The sequence below is a fragment of the Choloepus didactylus genome, chromosome 8 (genome assembly GCF_015220235.1).
Source record: "Choloepus didactylus isolate mChoDid1 chromosome 8, mChoDid1.pri, whole genome shotgun sequence".
Lineage (NCBI taxonomy): Eukaryota > Metazoa > Chordata > Mammalia > Pilosa > Megalonychidae > Choloepus > Choloepus didactylus.
In genome coordinates, this window is record NC_051314.1 from 86555054 (window position 1) to 86576708 (window position 21655).

The following is a 21655-nucleotide window of genomic DNA, read 5'->3' on the forward strand; positions in this document are numbered from 1 at the left end:
AGTACAGCCAGCTGTGGAGTCCCAGTCTTCAAGTTCCAGGCCCGACCCCGAGCTTGGGATTCTCACCTCAGTCCCCACTGTCTCATCCCCATTCCCTGGCTCTCGCCTCAGCCGCCAGCAGCCTCCATCCCCCACACAGGTCCAAGCCCTGGCTGCAGCTCCACAGCCGGGCTGTCTCTGCTGCAGCCGCTGCCATGGCAATGGATATCGCGAGAACTGCCGCTCGCCGCCGCGCAGCTCTCGCGTGATCGGGGAGGTGGGAAGTATCTGTGGCTGCGGGTGGGGGTGAGCCGTACAGCTCCTGTCGCCGTCGCGGCTTCCGGAGCTAGGTGGAGGGGTAGAGGGAGGGAGTCGGGGAGCGGGGCCCGGGGAGCAGCCGCGGCGAAGTCGGCTGGGGGAGCCGGAGGGACCGGAGTGAGAGCCGAGCGGAATCTGCGGAGGCGGAGGCGGTGGCCGCAGCGGCGGAGCTGGGAGCTGGAACAGGTGAGAGGTTGGGGAGGGAAGGCGGATCCCGGTAGAGAAGAGGCTCGCGGTGGGGGCTGAGGGCGTAGTGCCCCTTTCCCCCTCCACCCCCCCACCCCCGCCTGGCATGGGGTGGTGTGCCCTTTCCATTCGAGGGCTCGGAAAGGGGTCTCCGGGCCAGTCTCCTGCCTGCCCCCGTATTTGAAGGACGCCGAGCCGGGGTGGGGGTGGGGGGCTCACACGGATTTGTCCTCCGCCTCGCACAAGGGGGCGACCTGGGATGCAGTTAGGTTCTCTTCGCCTGCAGGAGGTGGGTTTGCGAGGGGTTGAGGTTGTGGAGGAGGAAAACCGTCCTGACAGAGGTGATGCGGCGGCGGCGATCGCTCGTTGTGTCTTTTTTTTTTTTTTTTTCCCCCTGTTAAAGGCTAGGGAATGCAGCTTTCTCCTACCCCCTCTTCCTCCCCCACCCGGTAGCAGTAGGAGACCAGAGAGAAGCCTTGCTGTGGTGTCCCTCCCCATCATGGGGCAGAGGTGTGTCGGGGGTTTGGGGTCTAGTCGGCGGCGCAGGCTAGTGGGACTCTTGGGAGAACTATTTTGGAACCGCAGGTGAGGAAGAGGGCAGCAGGTGGGGAGCGGGAGGAGAGGAGACTGGAGACGGGGGAGGGGGATCTAATCTGGCTTGGAAAAGAGAGGTGGGGCCTTCCTCCCCCAGGCGAAGCGGGGGCGGTCTCACAGGAGGAGGGAGCATCTTGTCGCTGGCCCTGAGTTTGTGTCTTCCAATCCGCTCTCTTTCTTTAGGGAGTACCAGGATTCCCGGAACAGAAAATGGAGCCACTGCTTACACCAACCGTTTGAAGGAAGGAGGGGGAGGTGGAGTTCCCTGTTAAAGCGGGCCACTTGATTAGCAAAGTGGTAGCTCCTCTTTTTGAGGTGTTACCTTCTTTCTGGGTTGTATTACAGCCGGCTTGCTGGTCTCCATCTGGCCAGGCCAAGAGGAGTGGTGTGGCGGTGGACGTGGAGGAGTGTGGTATGTGGTCAAAAGTGAGAAGAAATAGTGAGGTCATCTGGGTGAGGGAGAAGTGTAACTTAAAACCTGTCTCTGCTGCTCTTGGATTGGGTCATCCCTGGTCTGTGGCATGAAAGTTTTATTGGGAGATCTGCTGCAGAAGTCTGATCACTTGGGTCAGTGCAATAGGACAGAATCTAGTCTCTGCATACTTTCTTCCTTGTCCCCAGTCAGGTAGGTGGTGATAGTCTTTGTTGCCATTCTGTCTTGAGCCTGTTGTTGGGGCAGGTGTCTCCACTGGCTAAGACTGGCAGGGAACAGTCGAGTGATCATTGCACATTAGACCTGAGGTTGAATAACATGTCTGTAAAAGCTCATTCTGAGAGAGAAGCTGATCCCTTGAGGTTCAGTTTTTCACAGAATAAACCATTGATCTTGGATTCAACTAGGAAGATTCCTGGTGTATCAGATATTCAGATGCCTCTTCCAGCATTTTACCTTTCATAGTCAAAAAATTTTATGTGTACATCTTGCTTTTCCAGAGAGGTTAAAGACTTTTTGAGGGCAGGAATTGGATCTCAGTTCTTGTCTCCCACAATACATATGCACACAGACACTCATGATAAATGAATTCATAAATAAATATAGGATGAGAATGGATAGGAACTCGACAGGCTTTCTGATTATAAAGGAAAGGGAAAGAGATGGCTTGGCTGTCATGAGAGGCCTGGAGAGAGCCAAATAAAGATATAAAGACCCTTGGACTCTGTAATTAAGTCTTGATCTCTCCACCTTCCTGAGAGATACAACACAGGCATGGATAGTGGACCTTAAGAGCCGAAGAGAAAAATATGACTAGAACATAGAATCATTATTTATCTGAAATCCCAGAACTCCTGCCTCCCCATAGTGAACAAAGGCATCTCTACATTAGACTTAAGCCCCTCAAAGTGTTGCCTGTAAGTTGGGATCCTGGAGATCATGGAGGAGGGTCCAATGTATGTATATGGTGCCTGGCACAGAATTGGTACCAGTGAATGGTAGCTGCTACTACTATTTTACTGAATGCAAGTGTAAAGGACAGCAGATAGCAGGCTGGGAAGAGAGGCAGTGAAGTCTTAAGTGCAAAAGGGTTGTATTGTGGTATGTTTCATCTGTGCTACTCTCTTTTCCACTGGACTCAGAATAAGAGGAAATGGGCTCAGAAGACAGTGGGTGGGATTTGTTGGTTAGGAGGAAGAAACTTCTTTAAAACGAGATTTTGCTAAGACTGAATATGTAACTGGGGAACACTGTGGAATCTCCTTTCCCAAATATCTTTAAAACTAGACAGCAAAAGGCCTGACACTCAGAGCATGTCACTGTGTGGCTCTCCTCATCATTTTTGTTTCAGGCTAATTTAGAGGCAGAATGGTGTGGTAATTAGGAATGTGGGCTTTGGACTTGACAAAATTGGGTTCAAATTCTGCTTCTAATTTAGTTGCATGTTTTTGGTGACATTACTTGTTTTCTCTTAGCTTTGTTTTCCTCATCTGTTAAGGGGGTAGTGATAATGCCTCATAGGGTTGTCATGAGAATTAAATGACACGTAAAGCACTTAGTATTGTGCAAAGCACATGGTAAGCACCAAAAAAATGTTAACTGCTATTAATCATCGTCATCATAACAGTAATAATACGAGCACTCAGGACTGCCTTAAAGGAGAGGAGGTTTACAAAAGAACAACTTGCTGCCTAAGGCGCCTGTGTGGAGGGATGATTGTTACCATGACTTTCTGTGGTGTTCAGAGGCTTATGAGCAGCGAAATCTTTTTTCAGCCTCAGCTCACAGAGGCAGCTCCTGCTGCCTGAGTGGGAGGTGTAGCTGGAGCAAGGCAGGGGCCTTGAACCATCAACTTGGGTGTCAGGTGAGGATGTGGAGGCTCAGGACTGGTGCTCATGTTAGAGTCAATATGACTCTGAGATAATTGCTTGACTCTTCCATAAAACAGCACCCTGATCGACAGGTCAGGGATTTAGATTCCTGGATCCCAATATTTTTGGTCTTAATTGGTATTCCAGTATTCTCCATTTCCTAGGCCCCTCTTTGCATTTAGTTGTGTCTCCTCTAAATGTCTGCCTTTGAGTAGCTGTTTGAGAATGTACTGTATTAAGGTCCAGAGATTGTGGTATCTGTAATTCTCTGTCTCTGGTGCCTTTGCCAGGATCTGTCATGACTATAGGTAGAGTGCTAACAAGGCTTTTTGATAATGGAAAGACAGGGAGCATTTGGAAAGAGCCCCACAAATGTTTGAAAGCTTTGGTTTGTAGCCTGGGTAAGCACTGATTGAGATAGGGATTTGATAAATGTGTTAGAGCTTTGTCATAGACTTCTGCAAAGGATCTGCCGTACCATATGCGCCAGAAAGAAAATGCCCTGAGATTTCAGGGATCGAACCTTATCACCATATTTCTGAAGAAAGGTGAGATGACTGGGTGTGGCAGGTTTTGAGGTTCCTGTTAGCATTCCATTGCTGGTGAGAGCCTGTCACAACCCTTCCTCTGTTAGCTTATGCACAAGAGTGTGTCAAGCATGAAGGTTTAAACTTAATTCAGGATGCATTCAGGATGCAGTAGAGCATTTGCTGTCTGGTGCAGTGGTTTTTGTTCCTTTAAAAAAAAAAAAAGCAGCCAAACCTTTCCTTAAATAAAATCTTGAGTCCAATACATAAAATGGATAAAAATGGAGCTGCTCTGGTGGTGGGAGGGAGGGGCAGATAATTAGAGCCCCTCAGATGGTCCCTTCTCTGGTGGCCTCTGAATCCTATCAAAGCAACCTCGGCTCTGAGAACATGGAAACCATTCTCTAGTTTGTCAAATACAGGAAAAGAATCAGGGACCACTTCTACAATACTGTCTTCTTCACAAATGTTTTGCCAACATCAGTAGAACTGTACTGCTCAACAACAAACATGTCACTAGCTTCAAGGCAGTCATGATGCTGGATGCTGGGGACATGAAACATGAATAAGGCATGGTCCCTGCTTGCAGGGGGCTCATTGTCTAGTGCAGAATCTTTTTTCCCATCATGGCATTCTCAAAAAATGGTGATAGTGACATAGACACAGCTGCTTGAAACTTGAGATGACTTGCTCAGGGGCTCTAGACACTGCAAGCGCAGCCCAGCCATCCAGTGGCTGATGCGATCAGCATCTCCAGCTGACCCATTAGACATTAGCAGCACATTGTTTGGGAAACTCCAGCTCTGGAGAGCGAAACAGACAAACGTGAATAAAACATACTGGTAAGTTCTGTAGTGGAAGTGTGTTTTAGTGGTGAGGGAGCACAGTCAGCTCTTATTCCCCAAGATAGGCAGTTTCCCGTTCGTCTGTGTCCTTAGGCTGCTCTGTAATGGTTGCCCTTCTCCATATCATGGCTTTCTGTTTCATCTGTTTGCTGTCAGCAGCTTTCTTGACCTGTGTGGTGGGGACTAGGGTGGGGGCAAAGGTTTAGGGCTTTATGGTGGCTATTGATAGAATTTCAGTGATTTTGTAACTAGGCTAGCACAATTTTCTGGATATCTGCAGCTATAGATGTGGACATTGGAGCAGTCATAGAATATCAGGAGATGGAGCAGTTTGTAAGCTGACGATTCTCAGTATAGGTCAAGCTGCAGGCTTTGGTCAGAGGGGAGTGCCACAGATGTTCCAGAGAAACAAAAGAGACTAGATCGCCTAGTTGCTGAATTCAATCTTAATTTGACCTTTTTACAACCTCCTACCCTCCTTCCTTTCTTCTTTAAGTTCTTTTCCTTGCTCCCTTGATACCCCTTCTACCTCTCTGGTTGCTTCTTAGTCTCCTTCCTGGTTTCCTTTCTGCCCACTACTTTAAATGTTGATGTGCCCCAGGTTTCTGCTTTTAGGCTTTACTCACATCCCACTGTATATACTCTCCCTAGATGTATTAGGATGTTTCTGTTGCAAAAGAGAAAATATACCTTTGACTCAAATAATAAGGGGGTTTATTAGTCACATACAAGAAGTCTTAGGGTGGAGCACTTCTTTTCTTTTCTTTTCTATTTTAATCTACCAGTTTTGACAATACTGTTAAGGACCCAAGTTTTCTCCATTTTTCTCCTCTGACATCCTAGAGTTCTCATGTCTGTCCCTTCATGGTCTCAAGATTATTCCAGCAGCTCCAAGCGTCTCTCCTTACACATCAACATCCCAAAGGCTGGATGACAGAACATTACCATATGTTCCTTTTTAAGACTGAAGAAAACTTCCCCAGATACTCCCAGCAGACTTTGCCCACATCTTATTGGCTAGAATTAGTACATGCCCATTCCTGAGTCTCTGGCAAGGGAAATGGAATGCCCATGTCCCATAGGCTGGTCCATTTTCATTCCCTAGGGCTGGAGAGGGACCATCTTCCCTGAATCACATCTCATCAACACTCCCCTTCCCCCCAATATCTGAACAAAATGGGGGCTGAATTAGAAGAAAGGAGGAGGAAAATGGCTGTTGGGTAGGCAGCCAGCAGTTGCTGCCACCATGAGTCATCTTGGTTCCTTTTATGGCTTCAGTTATCATTTGCACAGATGACTCCTGAGCTTCTTACCTTAGCACCTGAAAATCAGTGTTTAATCTAAAAACAAACAGCTTTACCCCAGACCTGTTCCTCTTGTATTTCCTGCCTGAGGAAATGTCACCCTGTTGCCCAGGCCAGGAACCTGGGGGTCATCTTTGACTCTTTTCTTCCATCGTACATTTAATCAGTTATTTAATCCTGTGAATTCTATCATTTTGGTGGTTCAAATCCATCCTCTCTTCTCTATTGCCTCCCCCTATGATTTCTCATTTGTTTTACTGCACCTTCCAGGAGGCCTCTCTGCCTCCAGTCTTCCCCCTTTCTAATTTATTCCCTAAACTGCTGCCAGAATGGTCTTTCTGAAGGACATACGTGATCATGTTACTCAACATGGCCTTTAAGGCCCTTCTGATCAAGCCCCTGCTTATTGCTCCAGCCTCATCCCTCTTCCCTTCCTGTCACTCACCACGCTGGGTCCAAATCAACTACCTCCCAATTGCACCTGGTTTTGGCTAATAAAATGTGCTGTCATTCAAGTTTCTATGACTTTTCATATGCTATTCCCTCTCCTCCATTTTCTCTTTGTTATTGTCTGATTACTTCCTACTCCGCCTTCAGGAGTCAGCTCTGCTGTGATCTGAGAATCAAGTCTGGGAATAGTCCTTTTACTTACCCCACCCCACCCACCCCACCATCCTCACACTATTTGGACTGTTTGTAATCCTCAGTTTACTGGTCTTTCTCTCCCATTAGACTGAGTTTCATAAAGATAGAAACTGTCTTCCTCTCTATATCCTTAATTCACTATACTCAGTTTGATGAATGGATGGAAGCTGACATCAGAAGCTATTTCTTGGCTTTGGGAAATCCTTAAGTCTAAAAGAAGTCATTGAGATACTAATCTAGGAGTCCTGTGTGCTGATTCAATGCTGTTGAGACAAAACACTTGGAAAGTTTACAGAGGTCATAAGCCAACTGCATTAAGAAAACTAAATACAGGCAGACCATGCTTTTGTTTCCTTACATTTTATTGGTCTGCTCCTTCGGCTGTGCTGAAAAATAGCCTCTCTATCAGATATCTCAATTTGAAAATTATCGTGGAGCAAAGCTTCTTTTAGAATGTACCCTGCCTGGCAGGAGAGGGTTTGGGAGACTGTAGTCTACCTTCCCCTGCACCCATGCAGGTGCAAGTTGAGGAGGTGATCCCCTGTCAGGAATCCCCTCACCTGTCTCAGGACGGACATGTGCCTGGGTCAGTCACTGGAATCAGGCCAGGGGAGTGCGTGTGGTAGACTGAGCTGACTCTTAGAGTCACTGGAGAGTTAGACAGGCATGTTCCTGCAGCACACACAAGCCAGGATGGCTGGGGAGTCAGTTACAGCCACAGCCTGCCTCTCCTGGAGGGGGAAGGAGGAGGACTGGTCCATGTAGGTGGGACTCTTGTACTAGAGTACATTTTTAGAGCCCCTATTGCTAGTTTTACCTCTGATAACAAAGTTTCTGGCTATAAAATAGAATGTTGAGATAGCTTCTTTGTTACTGGACATATTACTGTATTTCATTTATTCTCTTGAGCCACTCGTCTTCAGTTTTAACTGCTGATTACTGGTTTCCATCAGCTCCTGGAACCCTGGCATTTTGCCCCATTGACATAGGAGTGCCATCTGTGGTGAAAGGGAATAGCTATAGGCTGTACAATACATAGGGGTACAGTCCAGGGTGTTTTTATTTATTTAGCCATTCTGTTTTCCAGAGCTTTTTCTAGCAATGCATTATGGTGAAAGTGAGAATTGGCTATATAGCCAAAGATTTGTGTCCTTGGTACAAAGCTGAAAGCTGCCACCATCCTGGTAGCAAGATAGCATGCTATCTGGTGATAGGCAGGGCCAGAGAAAGCCAGCATCCGCTTTGGAATGCTCATGCCGAGTCAAGCTCTTCATCACACTTAAAGGAGTGTCATTATATCCATTAATTTCAAGGCACTGGGCTGCCCCAGGGGACACATGTTAGCACTCAGGATATTTCATCAGGCATCCATCAGCCTCACTGTATGTTAAATAGTAAAAGAAAATTCCCACCAATTTTGGTCTTCTAGTCCGTTCATGGTGTTCCCAAAGCAGTCCTGGTGTCAGATATGTGTGAAAAATGGCCAAGAATCAACAGGATATCTGAGCAACCATCTGTGTATTACATAGAGGTACTGAGAACAGTTAGGGCAGAAGAAATGCTATAAGGACATCCTGAGATGAGGCTTAAATCAGCCAGTGTGCTTGATTGAACTCCTACAGTGGGCCTGGCACTGGGGGTAAGGGCAGATTCAAAATAAATAAAAGCCATAGTTCTTGCCAATGGGGAATACACAGTCTAATTTGGGAGGTAGTAAATGTACAGATTTATAAAAGAAGAAAAAAACTAACACCACAAGGTACTAAGTGCCACATGAGTGGTTCAGATAATTCAGGAGCCTTGGTGTGGCATGCCAGGAGATACAAATATGTGTGACATAGGATCAGCTTTTGAACCAAGACTTTGACATGATGGCTTAGCAAAGAAGCAAACCAAAAGGGCAGTGCAGTGTACATATGTTTTGGGACAAGGGCTGTTGGCCACTTTCATCTTTCTCAGCCTCTGCTATACTCACGGTTGTCAATCATTTAATCAGCAATACTTCCAGCCATGAAGGACAGCAAGATAAAAGTGTGGTAAGACTCAGTTCAGAATCTGGGCCAAAGTCTGTTACCAGACCTTTAAAGCAAAGTATCATCTGGAGCTGAAGGAAAGTCCACCTGAGCAGGAGCCAGGATAAAGAGCAGGAGGACTTGGGGGAGGTCTACATTTCTGGAGGTGAAGGTAGAACCAGGAGTCTGACTACCCAGATTACCAGGCTTGCTGGGATCTGATCCTGTTGCTGAGCAGGCGTCGCCTCCTGCCTCTGGGATCCTTGGGAGTCTGTCTGCCTGGGTGGGTTGAAGCAGGAAGAGCAGGGAAGATGGCTAGTGGGTGACTTGGCGAGGTTGAACCCTAAGGTTGAGCCAGGCCCTCTCCCTAGGGTGTGAGCCCTCTGGGTCAGGGGCAGGGCTAATCTGGGGGAACCTACCGGGAGCACCACGCCTGGCTCATTAGTGGATGTCTGGGGAGGCCTTTGAAGATGAAACACTCCATAAATGCTCATTGTTTCTGTTTTTTGGACAAACTAGTACTTTGGTCTCCAGGGGCTGTTGATCTGGCTCCTGTGCACTAGTCTGGAATTTGCTGCATACTGAGAAGAGTAGGAAAAACAAACAAACAAACCTGAAGAAGTTTTTGAAAAAACAACCAAACTCCCACCAAACCCCCATGCTTTAGCTTGTAAATAAGATTCCTCCCCATCCACCTTTTGCATTCTTGGGTTTGGGTGCACTCTGTCTTGACCTGTTCCTTTGCCTGCTGGGTTTGGGGTGTGTGTGTGTCTCTGGTTCCCAGACTCAGAGAATGCCAGCAGCTGGCATATGGTGATTGCTGAATAAGCTGCCCGCTGACGCATGCCTCCCGCAGGCACAGAGGACTGGCTGGCACGGGCGATTCTGAACACCCATTTCATTATTGTTTCAAAGTGACATTTCTGTGACTGCTCTGTGCCATAGAGAAGGGAGGGAGGAAGAGAGGGAATGAATGAATGAATCTGATTCTGTCTGATGGGGCAGATAGGCCTTTTGTGCCTTCACGGTGGTTCTTACTGCTCCCCTTCCTTCTTTCATCAAGTATTTTTAGGTGCCTACTATAAACCAGGCATCACTCCAATCTGAGTGAGCTGCAGGTGAGGTCAGTAGAAATCCTGGGTTAGTTCATTTGTTCAACTACTGGGGTTCAGCAGTGAACAAAATAGATGTTGTAGGAGGGGGAGGAAGACAATACAAAAGAAACAAATATGTGGTATGTCAGTTGGTGATAAATTCTGTGAAGTGTGTGTGTCTGTGTGTGTGTGTGTGTGTGTGTGTGTGTGTGTGCTTTATAGGTGGTTTTGGAAGGCCTCTTTGACAAAATGACATTCGAACAGACCCTTGAAGGAAGTGAGGGAGTAATCCATGGAGTTTATCTGGGTGAGGAGCATTCCAGACAGAGGGAATAGCCAGTACAAAAACTTTGAGGTGGAAAGTGTTAGTGCATTTGAAGTGGAATAAGCAAAGAGGAGAGTGGTAGGAGATGAGATGAGATGAGAGCAGCAGGGGGAGTGCAGACCAGCCAGGACCATGTAGACCATGGCATGGGCTTTGGATTGTACAGGAGGGGAGATGGGAAGCCATAGGGAAGTTTCTGACAATGGAGCAGTACAACCTGAGTGTGATGTTAAAATCTGCTTTGGCTGCTATGTGGAGAACAGACTGAAGGGGGGTTAGGGAAGAAGCAGAGAAGGAGGTGCATGCCTCATTGCAGATGACTCCGTGGAGCAGCTCTCTTTGGATGGGCCACAGAGAAGCCTAGGATTTTCCCAGCCAAGGAGGGAAGGGTAGCCCCAACACTTTGTGCACTGTCGAAGGAACAGGGCACAACTTTAGCAGCTGGCATTTCAGAGTGGAAAGGACCAGCCTCTTTTAGGAGTATTGCTTTCCTATTTCTTCCTCCTTTATTTTGCATGTAGAAAGAAGGTGGAATTGCAGAAAGTATAGGAAGGGTAGACGCCTATTCTCTTGAGTAGAGCAGAGAGCATAAACCTTGGGAACCTGGCAAGCCTGAACCTTGTTGGGATTCTCAGAGAGCCACTCCTCATTCCACTCCCTCCTCTCCCACCCTTTCCAGAAGTCTCAGGATAAAGTTGGGGGAGGGAGGGCTGTTAATGACGTTCCTGCAATGCCTTGGGGTATAGTATAGAATGTCAAAACTGAAGGGACTTTAGAAATCATCTAGTCCAGCCCTCCATTTACAAGTGCAGATATGGAAAGGGGAAGTAACTTGCCCAAAGTCACACAATTAATTTAGTGGCAGAGCAGGGATCCTGACTGTTCACTGCTTTGTCTCTCTTCCCAAAGGCTCAGGATGTGTCTGTGTGGGCCTTGATAATCATAAGGCCCCGCGGGCTCTCAGTTTGCCATGAATGAACTCCAGTCATGACTTTGGCAACCCTGTTTACATGAAGTCCTGACAAGCAAATGGTAGTAACGAGTTTGCATTTCCTTTGCCTAGGACCAGAGATCTCTAGACGAGGGGCCAGGCCAAAACTAGACTGCCACTGCCCCCATTTGGATCTCACTGTCCTCAGAAAGCAGCTGCTGTGATCATGGGGAATATATTTGGAAACCTCCTCAAGAGCCTGATCGGGAAGAAGGAGATGCGCATCCTAATGGTGGGCCTGGATGCCGCAGGAAAGACCACCATCCTGTATAAGCTGAAACTGGGGGAGATCGTCACCACCATCCCCACCATTGGTAAGGGTTCAGCTTGGGTCCGGGCTTTCAGGCTAATGATAGGCTGAGCAGGGGGCCTCTTCCCAGATCCCCCACCTGGCCTTTTCTCCCTGGGCAAGTCTGTACACTCTGTGGGGTTCAGGGAAGGATGGTTATTTAGCTCACTGGCAGGTGCTGGGGCTGCCATTTGCCCACCTACCCTGGCCTTCCCTGATGCGGGAACTTCCACAGCATGGCACTCAACCGTTGCCTTCAGGCATTAGAGTTGGTTTGTTCTCTGTGATGTTTGGAAAGCAGGTGAAGGGCTTTGATGTTCCTGCCAGAGGCTTGGAATTGCTTTGGTTTAGCTCTTTGGTGGCCCTGATCCTGGTTAAGACCTGCCTGTGGGAGGAGAATATTTGCCATGTAGATAGGGACTCCAGCTCATCAGCTGGTTCTGTGTTTGGGGCTCCAGGACTGTAACTCACTTTTCTCTTTGCAACTGAGTCTTAGGCCCTGCTTCTTAGCTGAGGCACAGTCTGGTGGCCAAGGTGCAGGAGTGGGGCCAAGTCATTTCTTTGGGAGAGCCAAAGACTGAGGTAGTGTGTGGGGAAGGTTGGCTCAAATTACCCAGGTAGTTGTGAAGCTCCTGGCTGGCCCTCCTCATATTCTTCCACTTCTTTTTGGCCTTCAGGCTACTACGTCAAGGAATACTAGGTCTGGGGAAACCTTCGTTTCTTTCCATTGCTGAGGTCATAGCCATGGCTGGGGGGAAAGAGAAGTAAACCCATTGGGGCATTATTTGCAGTTCTGGTGTTTGAGGCCTGCTTTTTTCAAAGGGTTCAATGTGGAGACAGTGGAGTACAAGAACATCAGCTTCACGGTTTGGGATGTGGGTGGCCAGGACAAGATTCGGCCCCTCTGGAGACATTACTTCCAGAACACCCAAGGTAGGTATATCAACTGCCCAGGGATTGGCATGGATTGGTGTGTGTGAGCAGAGAGTATGACTGTCTTCCTTGGTTATGGCAGCTAACCCTTGCCCTGCTACAGTTCCTGGGGATGGGGGGAAAAGAGGAGGAAAGGGAGCAAATATTTGGAGGATACAAGGAGGTGCTGTCTTTTGGTGGGGATGGGGGTAGGGGGTCAGCTGTCATCTTTGTTGCTGCCCATTTTCTGCCTCCCTAGGGTTGATTTTTGTGGTCGATAGCAATGATCGGGAGCGAGTAAATGAGGCTCGGGAGGAGCTGATGAGGATGTTGGCAGAGGACGAGCTCCGGGATGCTGTGCTCCTTGTCTTTGCAAACAAACAGGTGAGACTTTTCCCCACCTTTGAGTTTGGGAGAGGGCAGCCTGGCTGTGGAAGTCATATGGGGCCTTGGAATTCACTGTATGGGAAGCCCTGTGACTATGCTCTTAATTCTGGAAGTTTGGGAGATAGCAGTTGGCTTCTGTATGCCCCTTTTGTCCCCCAGCCCAGCTTTATTCAGCAACATTTCATCCTCAGGGTTTGGTGTGTCAGATATATCACCTCAAACTCCCCTTTCATCTTTCTTGTCTATTTTAGTGGAATTGCCCTTGCTCCTGGGGTCAAACAGCCCTAATTCTTTGCCCATCCGAATCACCTCTCCGCCTTCTTACCAACTCCAGTTTGGTTTCTTACTCCTCAGTGGAATGGCCTCTAAAGCTTGGATCTGGGGTTCTAGGATGACTAAATCCAGAGCAGCTCCTTAGGATCTTGTTTTGGGTTTTCTAAAATGAAAGAGGAGGTGGAGAGGGTGCTGGTGTATGTCTCTTTGGTGGATGGGTGCCCTAGATGTCTTCAGAAGCACTTAAGCTCCTTTTTCTATGTCTCCCTTGTGCTCCAGGATCTGCCTAATGCCATGAATGCAGCCGAGATCACAGACAAGCTGGGCCTGCATTCCCTGCGTCATCGCAACTGGTACATTCAGGCCACCTGTGCCACCAGTGGGGACGGGCTGTACGAAGGCCTGGACTGGCTGGCCAATCAGCTCAAAAACAAGAAATGAGAGCCAGGCAGCCCTTTCTGACTGCCCCACCCACCCTGACACACCTGTCTCCCTGCCCCAACCCTACTCCTTCCTGTTCCTGTTGCAAGTGTGGCCAGGGCCCTGGGTATCATGTCCGCCTGCCCAGCAAGAGCCCTGCCTCCCCTCCTCTCCCCTGTCCGCCGACATGACCAGTCCAGTTCCCCAATTGCTGTCCTGATGATGAATCATTCCAATTTACTGGATTTAAAACAAAAACAAGATTGTTATGGTTTCATGGGGCGGCCCCCCTTTCTCTCTCAGCCCCTAGGGTTCAGGGGGTGGGGTGGGGTGGGGTATTCTGTTTGCTTCGTTTGGCTCTGGTTGCTGTGCTCTTGGCATCTGAGTCCCTTCCCTGTCCCCACAAGCCCCTCTCCTACTCCCCATCTTCCCTTCCTTCACCACCCTCTCCCTGTTCTACGAGGAAATTGCACGGTCCTCTGTGTGTGTGTGCATGTGTGCGTGTGTATATACATGTATAGAGAGATATATATGTGGGGACCAGGGAGAAGGGTGGAGGGGGCAGAGTATGACTCAGGGCTTGGAGCCAGCGTACTGCCCGCTCTACCCTGTCACCTGCCCCTCCCATGCTGGTAAGATAAAGGGAGGAAGGTGGCAGGATTTTAGTCAGGCTGGGCTGCCCCAATCTTGGGCTTGTTCCTCTCTTCTCTGCAGGTAGGTTTTCCCAGCTGATAGGACAGATGATGGATTCTCCACCACCAACTTCCTCATACCCCTCTCCCTACCCTGTTTAGGGTAGGGTGGTGGTGGTGGTGGCATTTGTCTCTAGAGGACTGTTCCCAAGGAGATGCCATTCAGCTCTGCCTTGTTAGCAAGAAGGAGAGAGGAACCTATTGATGCTTATCAGCCTGGAATGTTCCACTGATCCTGCCCCACTATCCTTAGATCTCTTCCTCAGGAGCTTGATGGGGAGGTGGGGGTAGCAAGACTGTGGTTTGTGTTTGGGATCCAGGGCACTGGGGGGAGGGCCTTAGGTTTTCTGTCTTCATTCTCTTTTGTTATTAGGAGATGGTGAGGCATGGATCAGTTCCCCTCCTGCCTTCCTAACCTCCCCCACCCCAGCTCTTCTTTTCTGATCTTGGGAGCTGGGCGGGTCGTCTGTCCTTTGTCAGATGTTTTCTCACCCTGGTAGACCTGCTGGCCTCACCAGGGCTGGCTGGGTGGTTTAACGGGGAGCTGGAGAGTGGGGGTGCCATAGCAGGTATCAAAGCAACCCTTCGTTCTCCAGCACTCTGTTCTAGTCCAGGATGTGCTAAAGGATGAAGATTTTGAATCCTGTTTCCAGGCCCTCAGACTATCCTCCATCCCAACAGCTTTCCCCTGACCTCCTTACCTACTTCTCATAAATAGATCAAGGGGTTGGACTGGGAGAAATAGAACCCTGAAGTGGCTATTGGTGCTGGTGGGATGCAGTGCTCTGCAGGGTCTTCTACCCATTATGTAGTTGTTCAGAAGCTGTTGCTACTGCGTTTCTCTGTCTACAGGGGGCGCTTGTGCCTGTGCTCCTGGCCTGGATCCTGACTTCTGCGGTTTCTGTGAAGCCGTGGCTGCTCTTTGGGCTCGTGTGTGTGCTGGCTGCGCCCTGAGCTCCAAGACAGCCGCCCATAACCCTCATCCTCAGGTCAGGGCCCAGGGCCTCCCCACAGCTTGCCCAAGGGAACTTCCTAGAAGGGCTGACCCAAGCCCTACCCCATGGGGCCAGGTTTCCTGACACGTTTGTCTGCAACAGGCAGATCAGTACTCCCCACCCACCCCATCCCAGATTGAACTGTGAAAGAGGTACCAGGGGCATCTCTCTCAGTGCCAGTTGCTTAGTGATATGTTACTTACCCAAGATGCAGTGGGTGTGCGCAGGTATCTTGCTCTCTAGGCCTTTATGTGTATGTGAGAGTGTGTGTGTGCGTCTTTGGCAGCTGGGGTGGGGGTGGAGCTGGAGGTTCTATTTCATTTTAAAATGTGTTCATCCCCCTGACCCCACAGACACTCCCCTCTACACTTTTTCTTTGCCTCTGTCTCTTTTTGCTCTGATTTTCTTCATCCTGCCCTTCTTGTTGGCTTTCCCTCCCTGAGCCTTTTCCTTTGCCTTCTCAGCTCATTCACTGCTGTTGCCTGTTTGTCTGTCCTTGATTCTTTCCTACCTATGATTCCTTCACACTTTTATCTTTGGTTGATGAGTATTTGGCTTTTTCTCCTGCCTTACTCCCTCCCTGATCCTCCCTAGTTAGAAACCGGTCCAGATAGGTTTTCCTTGTTTCAGGTCCAATCCCCATCCCACCAGTTTTTTGCCGGGCTCCAGGGACCAGTTTGGGACTGAGGTGGTTGGGAAGCCGTCTTGGAGGTTGGCTTTGGCGCTGCTCCTGGTCTGTCCAGCAGGGGGCAGTAAGTGATCTTGGCTGTATCCCTGGCTGCTAGGCCTTTGGCAGGGCCGTCCCCCAGGGTGATCCTTTCTACGCTCCCATTCACTTAACAGCTCTTGTGGGATTGGGTGTGTCATTCCATTTCTGCCCACTCTCTCCCTCACTTCCTTTCAGGTAGGTTTGATTTTATTCTTTCCCTTGTTCCAGCCTTTCTTCTCCCTGGGGATTCTGCCCCCCCACCCTCTCCTCCAAGTTTGTTTGTGGTGTTTTAGTGGTAACTGCAAGTCTGAACTGGTTTTTCTCTTCTTTTATCCTCCTCTGGAATGTAGATTATATATGTTTAATAACTCACCTTCTCTATCCTTGCCCAAAATGTGGGATACGCAATGACTGTGACCCTGGTTGGAAATTAAATTTGTTTTATGCAGCTTTGGAGCAGACTTTTATCCTTGATGTGCAGCAGCTGTGGTACAGTGGTTTAATGGTGAGGGCAGTTCTCTGGTTCCTCACTCCAGATGGCTCCTTCTCCTGCAGAGGGGTAAAGGGCACACCTTAAATGGGTAGAGTGAGTTTATGGAGAAACTTAGGCCCATCTCTACACTGCTTACCTTTTCCCATCATACCCCAGAAAGGAGCCACAAGGGCTTTCAGACTTTGCTTTTCTAGTTCTAAAGAGTTTAACCCTGAATTAGTCATGTTTATCACCTGTTGATAGATTTTAGGTGCTTCAGTGACTGGAGGGTCATGAACTTGGAGTGCCCCACACTGCCTTCCCTCTCAGATCTCCCCCGCTGTGCTCGGGTGCTTCTAATTGGAGCAGCATCTCTTCTCTTATTGCTGTAATCACCCAGCCAGTTCTGGACTTGAGCATTGAATAAGCATGAAGGGTAAAGATCTGGTCAGTGTAATGAACTTGACCCTCATGACTGATGGCCCTGCAGCACCTGTACTTCAGGTCTGTGGTTCACCATTGTCAGGATGCCAAGCCTCATCCAAAGACTCCACAAGTATCTTTGGAGAAAAGACCTTTTCCATAAAGCCTCTGTCCTCCCACCCCTCTCCCACCCCCTGTTGTGGGAAAAGGGAGGGTTTTAAGCATATAATAAGTCTGAGAACCCCAAGTACCAGTGTAAAGTATATCATTTGTATTCTGTTACCTCCCTGCCACCGCCTCTGCTAGTTTTCTTTCAGCTCCTCCTCCGTTATTTATAAGTCATCACCCTCAAGGACCACTGCTCCTCAGGCACAACTTCCCTGAGCATTACCCACTTACCCCTCAAAATCAGATGACATTTCCTTCTGGGCTCTTCAAAGTCCTGCTTGGTGACTGAGAGTGCTGGTAAGTTAGGAGCACCTTTCCAGAGTCTTATTTGTAAGTTAGTAAATAGCTATCTTTCCAGAGCTACAACCTCTCATAAGATAATGATAATGTAGAGGAGTTTAGTGAAATGGCAGGCCATTGGGGGTCTTTTAACCCTTGAACAACTTGAGTAGAGGATGACGTATTCCCTCCTGTCCTTCAGTATTTAGATTAGGGTACCTGGAGAGGTGGAGGGAGCCCTCTTGTGGCAGTTGCTTAAGCCTTCCAGCCTCTTGGAGGACAACGGGGGAAGAGGGGAAGACTCAGCCTGGGAGGTAAATGCTTAGCCTCTAGCTCTTGCAGCCCAAGAGTCCTGGCTTGGTAGAGGACCCAGGCCTGGGGTTCACTTCAGGATATCCTGGGCAAGGGAGCTTCCAAAATGAGCCTGGGGAAAGCCAGCAGAAGGTCTTGGACTGGCCCAAGTGGGGTAGAGGGCAAAGCTGTCCCCTTCATTTCAGTGTACAGAGGCAATGACAGAATGAGTGTGGGTAAGTATGTTTAAGGGTTTGATATATTTTCATACTAGAAGCATAAGCTCTGAAGGCTCTGGTGACTCACTGTACCACTACTAGTTCTGATGCCTAGACTGGTCAGAGCAGAAAAGTATTGACTAGTATTAATTTAGTAACTTCAGTGTATCCAGGCTGTTTTAAGAATGGGCCAAGGTACTCTGCTCATGGAGGGTCCTGGGGATCCATTTCTGGTGTGCTCTGAAATCTCAACTTTGAGAGATCCATAGCCATGTGGGCAGTGAGAGTTGGGGAATAGCCATGGAGGGGAGTTCCCCTGCCTGTGCTGCTGGCTTTGGGTTGGCAATCCTAATGCTAAGAGCAACCTCTTTTCCAGTTCTGGAAGGTGTGGGCGTAGGAGGGCCAGAGTCCGGTTCTCTTTCTTTCTACCCCAGTAACCGGAGAGATGGAGCTTCATGCTGGTCACTGGGGTGTGATGGGATCCAGATGCCTTTCTTCCTCTCAAGTTTTTCATTCTAAATTGGTTTTCCTGGCTGTGGTTGCTGGAATAGGTAAGGATGACCCTGAGTTCCTGAGGGAAGGAAGGAGGGCCAGGATGGAGCCTTGAGTATGGTAAAAAGAGCAAAGTCACAGAGGGCCTCCATCACTGGAGGTCTGGAAGTGAGGAACTTGGGTCGAGACTGTTCATCATCAAGACTTGAAGGTGAGTGTCTGCTGGTGTGTGTCACCCTAGCGTTGAGCTGTAGAAGAGAGTATTTGGGCTCTATTTCAGGAGCAAATCTGGCTTCTTGAGCTGAGCCTGGTGGAGTAGAGAGGACACTCAAGTCAGAACCCTGGTTTTCTGTGCCTAGAGCTGACCTATGCACCTGTGTTCTACCTATGGACCCTTCCTTCGACCACCTTCCTTGTAAACCAGGCAGATGGAAAGCTGTCTCTGAGTAGGTCTGGTCAGTTAGTCTAGGCCAAGCAGGAGATTTGAGAATGACCTTGTCTATGTGGCAAACCTCCCTTCCCCCAGCTCCCCCACCCTGACCCTCTATTCCACTCATTGCGAAGAGCCACCCTAGGACAGGCCTTATAAGGGCTGGAGGGCTTAGCTTGGGGCTCTAGACCACAGGGTTTTGGATGGCTGGCCTCTTTCTGAATTCTGAATATGGTAAAGAGGGGTGCTCTCTTGGCTCTGGACTATACATGGGAAGTTGGGAATCCCTTTTTACCTGTGCCATATCTTGCATTGATGGGTGATTCCTCTATGGCTTGAACAGTCATAGGGGAGAGTCGAGGAGGGAGGTAATTACTTCTTTATTGGATGAATGAGTGCATAACCATACCTAAAACAAAGCATCTAATCAGCTCGGGTATACATGCCCTTGGAAGCATGGCATCAAATGTTGAACCCAGACTTGCATATGCTAACTCACAGACTTTTTATTTATTAACAACTTGTTAAAAATAAACATTAAAAACAAAGCAGTGCCCTGCTTACTATCTGCCACATAATAGACACTCAACCTTGATGGACGAATGAATAAGTATCATTGTCTAAGTGGGGTGTGGTGGGTGCCCTATGAGTCTTGGAAGCACGGCACTGTGGTAGGGTTTCTCCTACTCACAGAGACACCTCTTCTGTGGGTGGTCTGATGGGGTTGTGCCTCCAGCCAGGTTGGGCCAGGGCTCCTGCGTGGTCCAGAACCATCTCACAATCTTTATCCTTCATGTTCCCCCTAACTTGACCCAAGGGGAGAACTCCTTTCTCCCTGGTCCCTCCTGGGTCGACGTAGTATTGTGCTGCCTTCTGTGGGTGGATGTTGTCTTAAATAGTTCTCTTCTTTCCCACTACTATCCTCTCCCATGCCACCCCTACACCCCCTTCCCATTCAGGTTCCCAAATAAAGTCTCAAAACTGGGCAAAGCAGTAGTCTTCTGCCTTCATGACAGGATGTACTGTCACCCCTTTTGCTCAGAAACCTTCATTGGGTTCCCACTGCTTTGGTCTGACATTCAAGACTTTCTGTAACCAGCCCTTAACTTCCCTCTCCAGCTACCTCTGTTTCCCCTCTTCTGGCCAAATCCTTTGTTTTTGCCAAACTGGTCTACTCATTTCTCCCAAATATGTGACCCTTTGCCTTTACCCCTTTTCTCATTTGTTTAAAATCCCACTTTTCCTTCAGGATCTAGCTGAAACTTTTACCTCCTCTGCAAAGCTGCCCATGACCTCTCTAACCAAAAGGACTATCTCCCTCTCCTCCCTCACTTCCCACTGGCTCCTTTAGCTCTCATTCAACCACTCATTCAACAGCTCCCACAAATACCCCTTAAATACTAAATTAATATTTAATTTAAAAATTATTTTTGTAGCAAAACTCTTAGTTTGCCATGGCTGCTATGACAAATACTGCACGCTGGTTGGCGTAAACAGAAATATATTGTCTCGGTTTTGGAGGCTAGAAGTCCAAAATCAAGCTATCACTAGGTCATACCTTCTCCCAAGACTGGCATTGTGGTGATGACTGTCCTGCAGTCCTCTGTCACATGGCAATTGGTCTCCTGTGTACCTCCTTTGATTTTTACTTCTGTGTCCAATTTCTTTTGCTCATGAGGACTTCTGCCAATTGGATTAAGGCCCACCCTCATTCAGTTTGACTACACCTTAACTAATAACATATTCAGAGATCCTATTTACAGATGGGTCCACACTCACGGGACTATTGTGGGGGACATGATTCAATCTCCAACGCAAAGTAGTTTTTATTATAAAAGATTCAAACAAAATATAAATATACAGGGCAAAATGTGAAACCCTCAGCTATTTGGTGTGCATCCTTCTAATTCTTTTCTAAATATATGTGTCTGCACACACTTGGGGAAGGGTTAAATAGAAACAGTCTCATATATCTATTATTCTGCTACTTGCTTTTTGCATTTAAAGGGAACAGATCTTCCATGTTAGTATAGTTAGACCTCTACACCCACCTTTTTAATGATTTCTCAGTATTTCATGGTATAATGTTTTATTCAAAGTAAAATGTATTTGTCTATAATCTGTGATATGAGGGTGTTTTGCAGCTAGTACTTAGGGGGCTCCAGACATGAACATAACCTTGTCTTGGCTGTCAGTGAGTAGACTCTGTGGGAGATGAGGAGGGAGTGGGTGACACATAACTGCAATACAAGGAAAAATATAATGTGTCCCTGAGAATATGCCATGAAGTTCAGAAATAGAAGTCACTTCTAGATAAGAGAATCAGGACTTCACAGAGAAGGTGGTATTTGAGCTTGGCCTAGAAAGAGTTTGACAGATGAAGGAAGAGCACGAGCCAGCGCACAGAGATGGAAACACACGATGTAGGTTTTACCAAATCCAGACCACAGGCCATGAGAGGAAGGGGATTTAGTTCAATTCCATCAACATTTATCAAGCATCTATTATGTGTCAGGTATCATACTAGGCAATGAGGATACAGAAACAAGAAAGACAAAGTTATTGTCTTTAAGAGACTTTCAGTTTAATGGAATAAAAGCCAAGTCTGGAAAGGCCACTTATGGCCAGATGATGGAATCTCTTAATTGGCAAGTCAAGGAATATGGATTTTATTTATTGGGCTATGTGGAGCTTTTTAGTGGGCAGGTGACATGACCAAAGCTGTGCAGATAGCATCAGTGTACAGAATGGGGTAAAGTAGGGAGAAACTGGGTATGAAAGGGTTTATTACTTTTCTTTTTTTCTTTTTTTTTTAACAAGATAGAAGTTTATTTCCATACCTGTTAAAAGGTGTCTCATGGTTGGCCATCCAGGGCTGAATGATTACTTTACTGTTACCGGGGTCTTAGGCTTGTATTTTTTTGCTTTACCATCTAGCACATAGCTTCCATCCCTCTGGTTACCTCATGGTCTAATGTGGTTAGAACATAAGTCATTTCAGCTACCTTCCAGGAAGTAAAAAGAAGAGAGGAAGGGAAATTGGGGGTGGGGCAGGGGCAATGACACACCTAGATGAGTTAA

General features: G+C 47.9%; 1 protein-coding gene across 1 annotated transcript; it reads left to right on the plus strand.

Moving 5' to 3' along the window:
* Positions 1–358: 358 nt before the first annotated feature.
* ARF3 (ADP ribosylation factor 3) lies at positions 359–16255 on the plus strand. Its single transcript, XM_037846100.1, has 5 exons — positions 359–483; positions 11197–11438; positions 12236–12346; positions 12585–12709; positions 13265–16255. Exons 2-5 carry the CDS (start codon positions 11291–11293, stop codon positions 13424–13426), a joined length of 546 nt encoding a protein of 181 aa, XP_037702028.1. The 5' UTR covers positions 359–483; positions 11197–11290; the 3' UTR covers positions 13427–16255.
* Positions 16256–21655: the final 5400 nt, after the last annotated feature.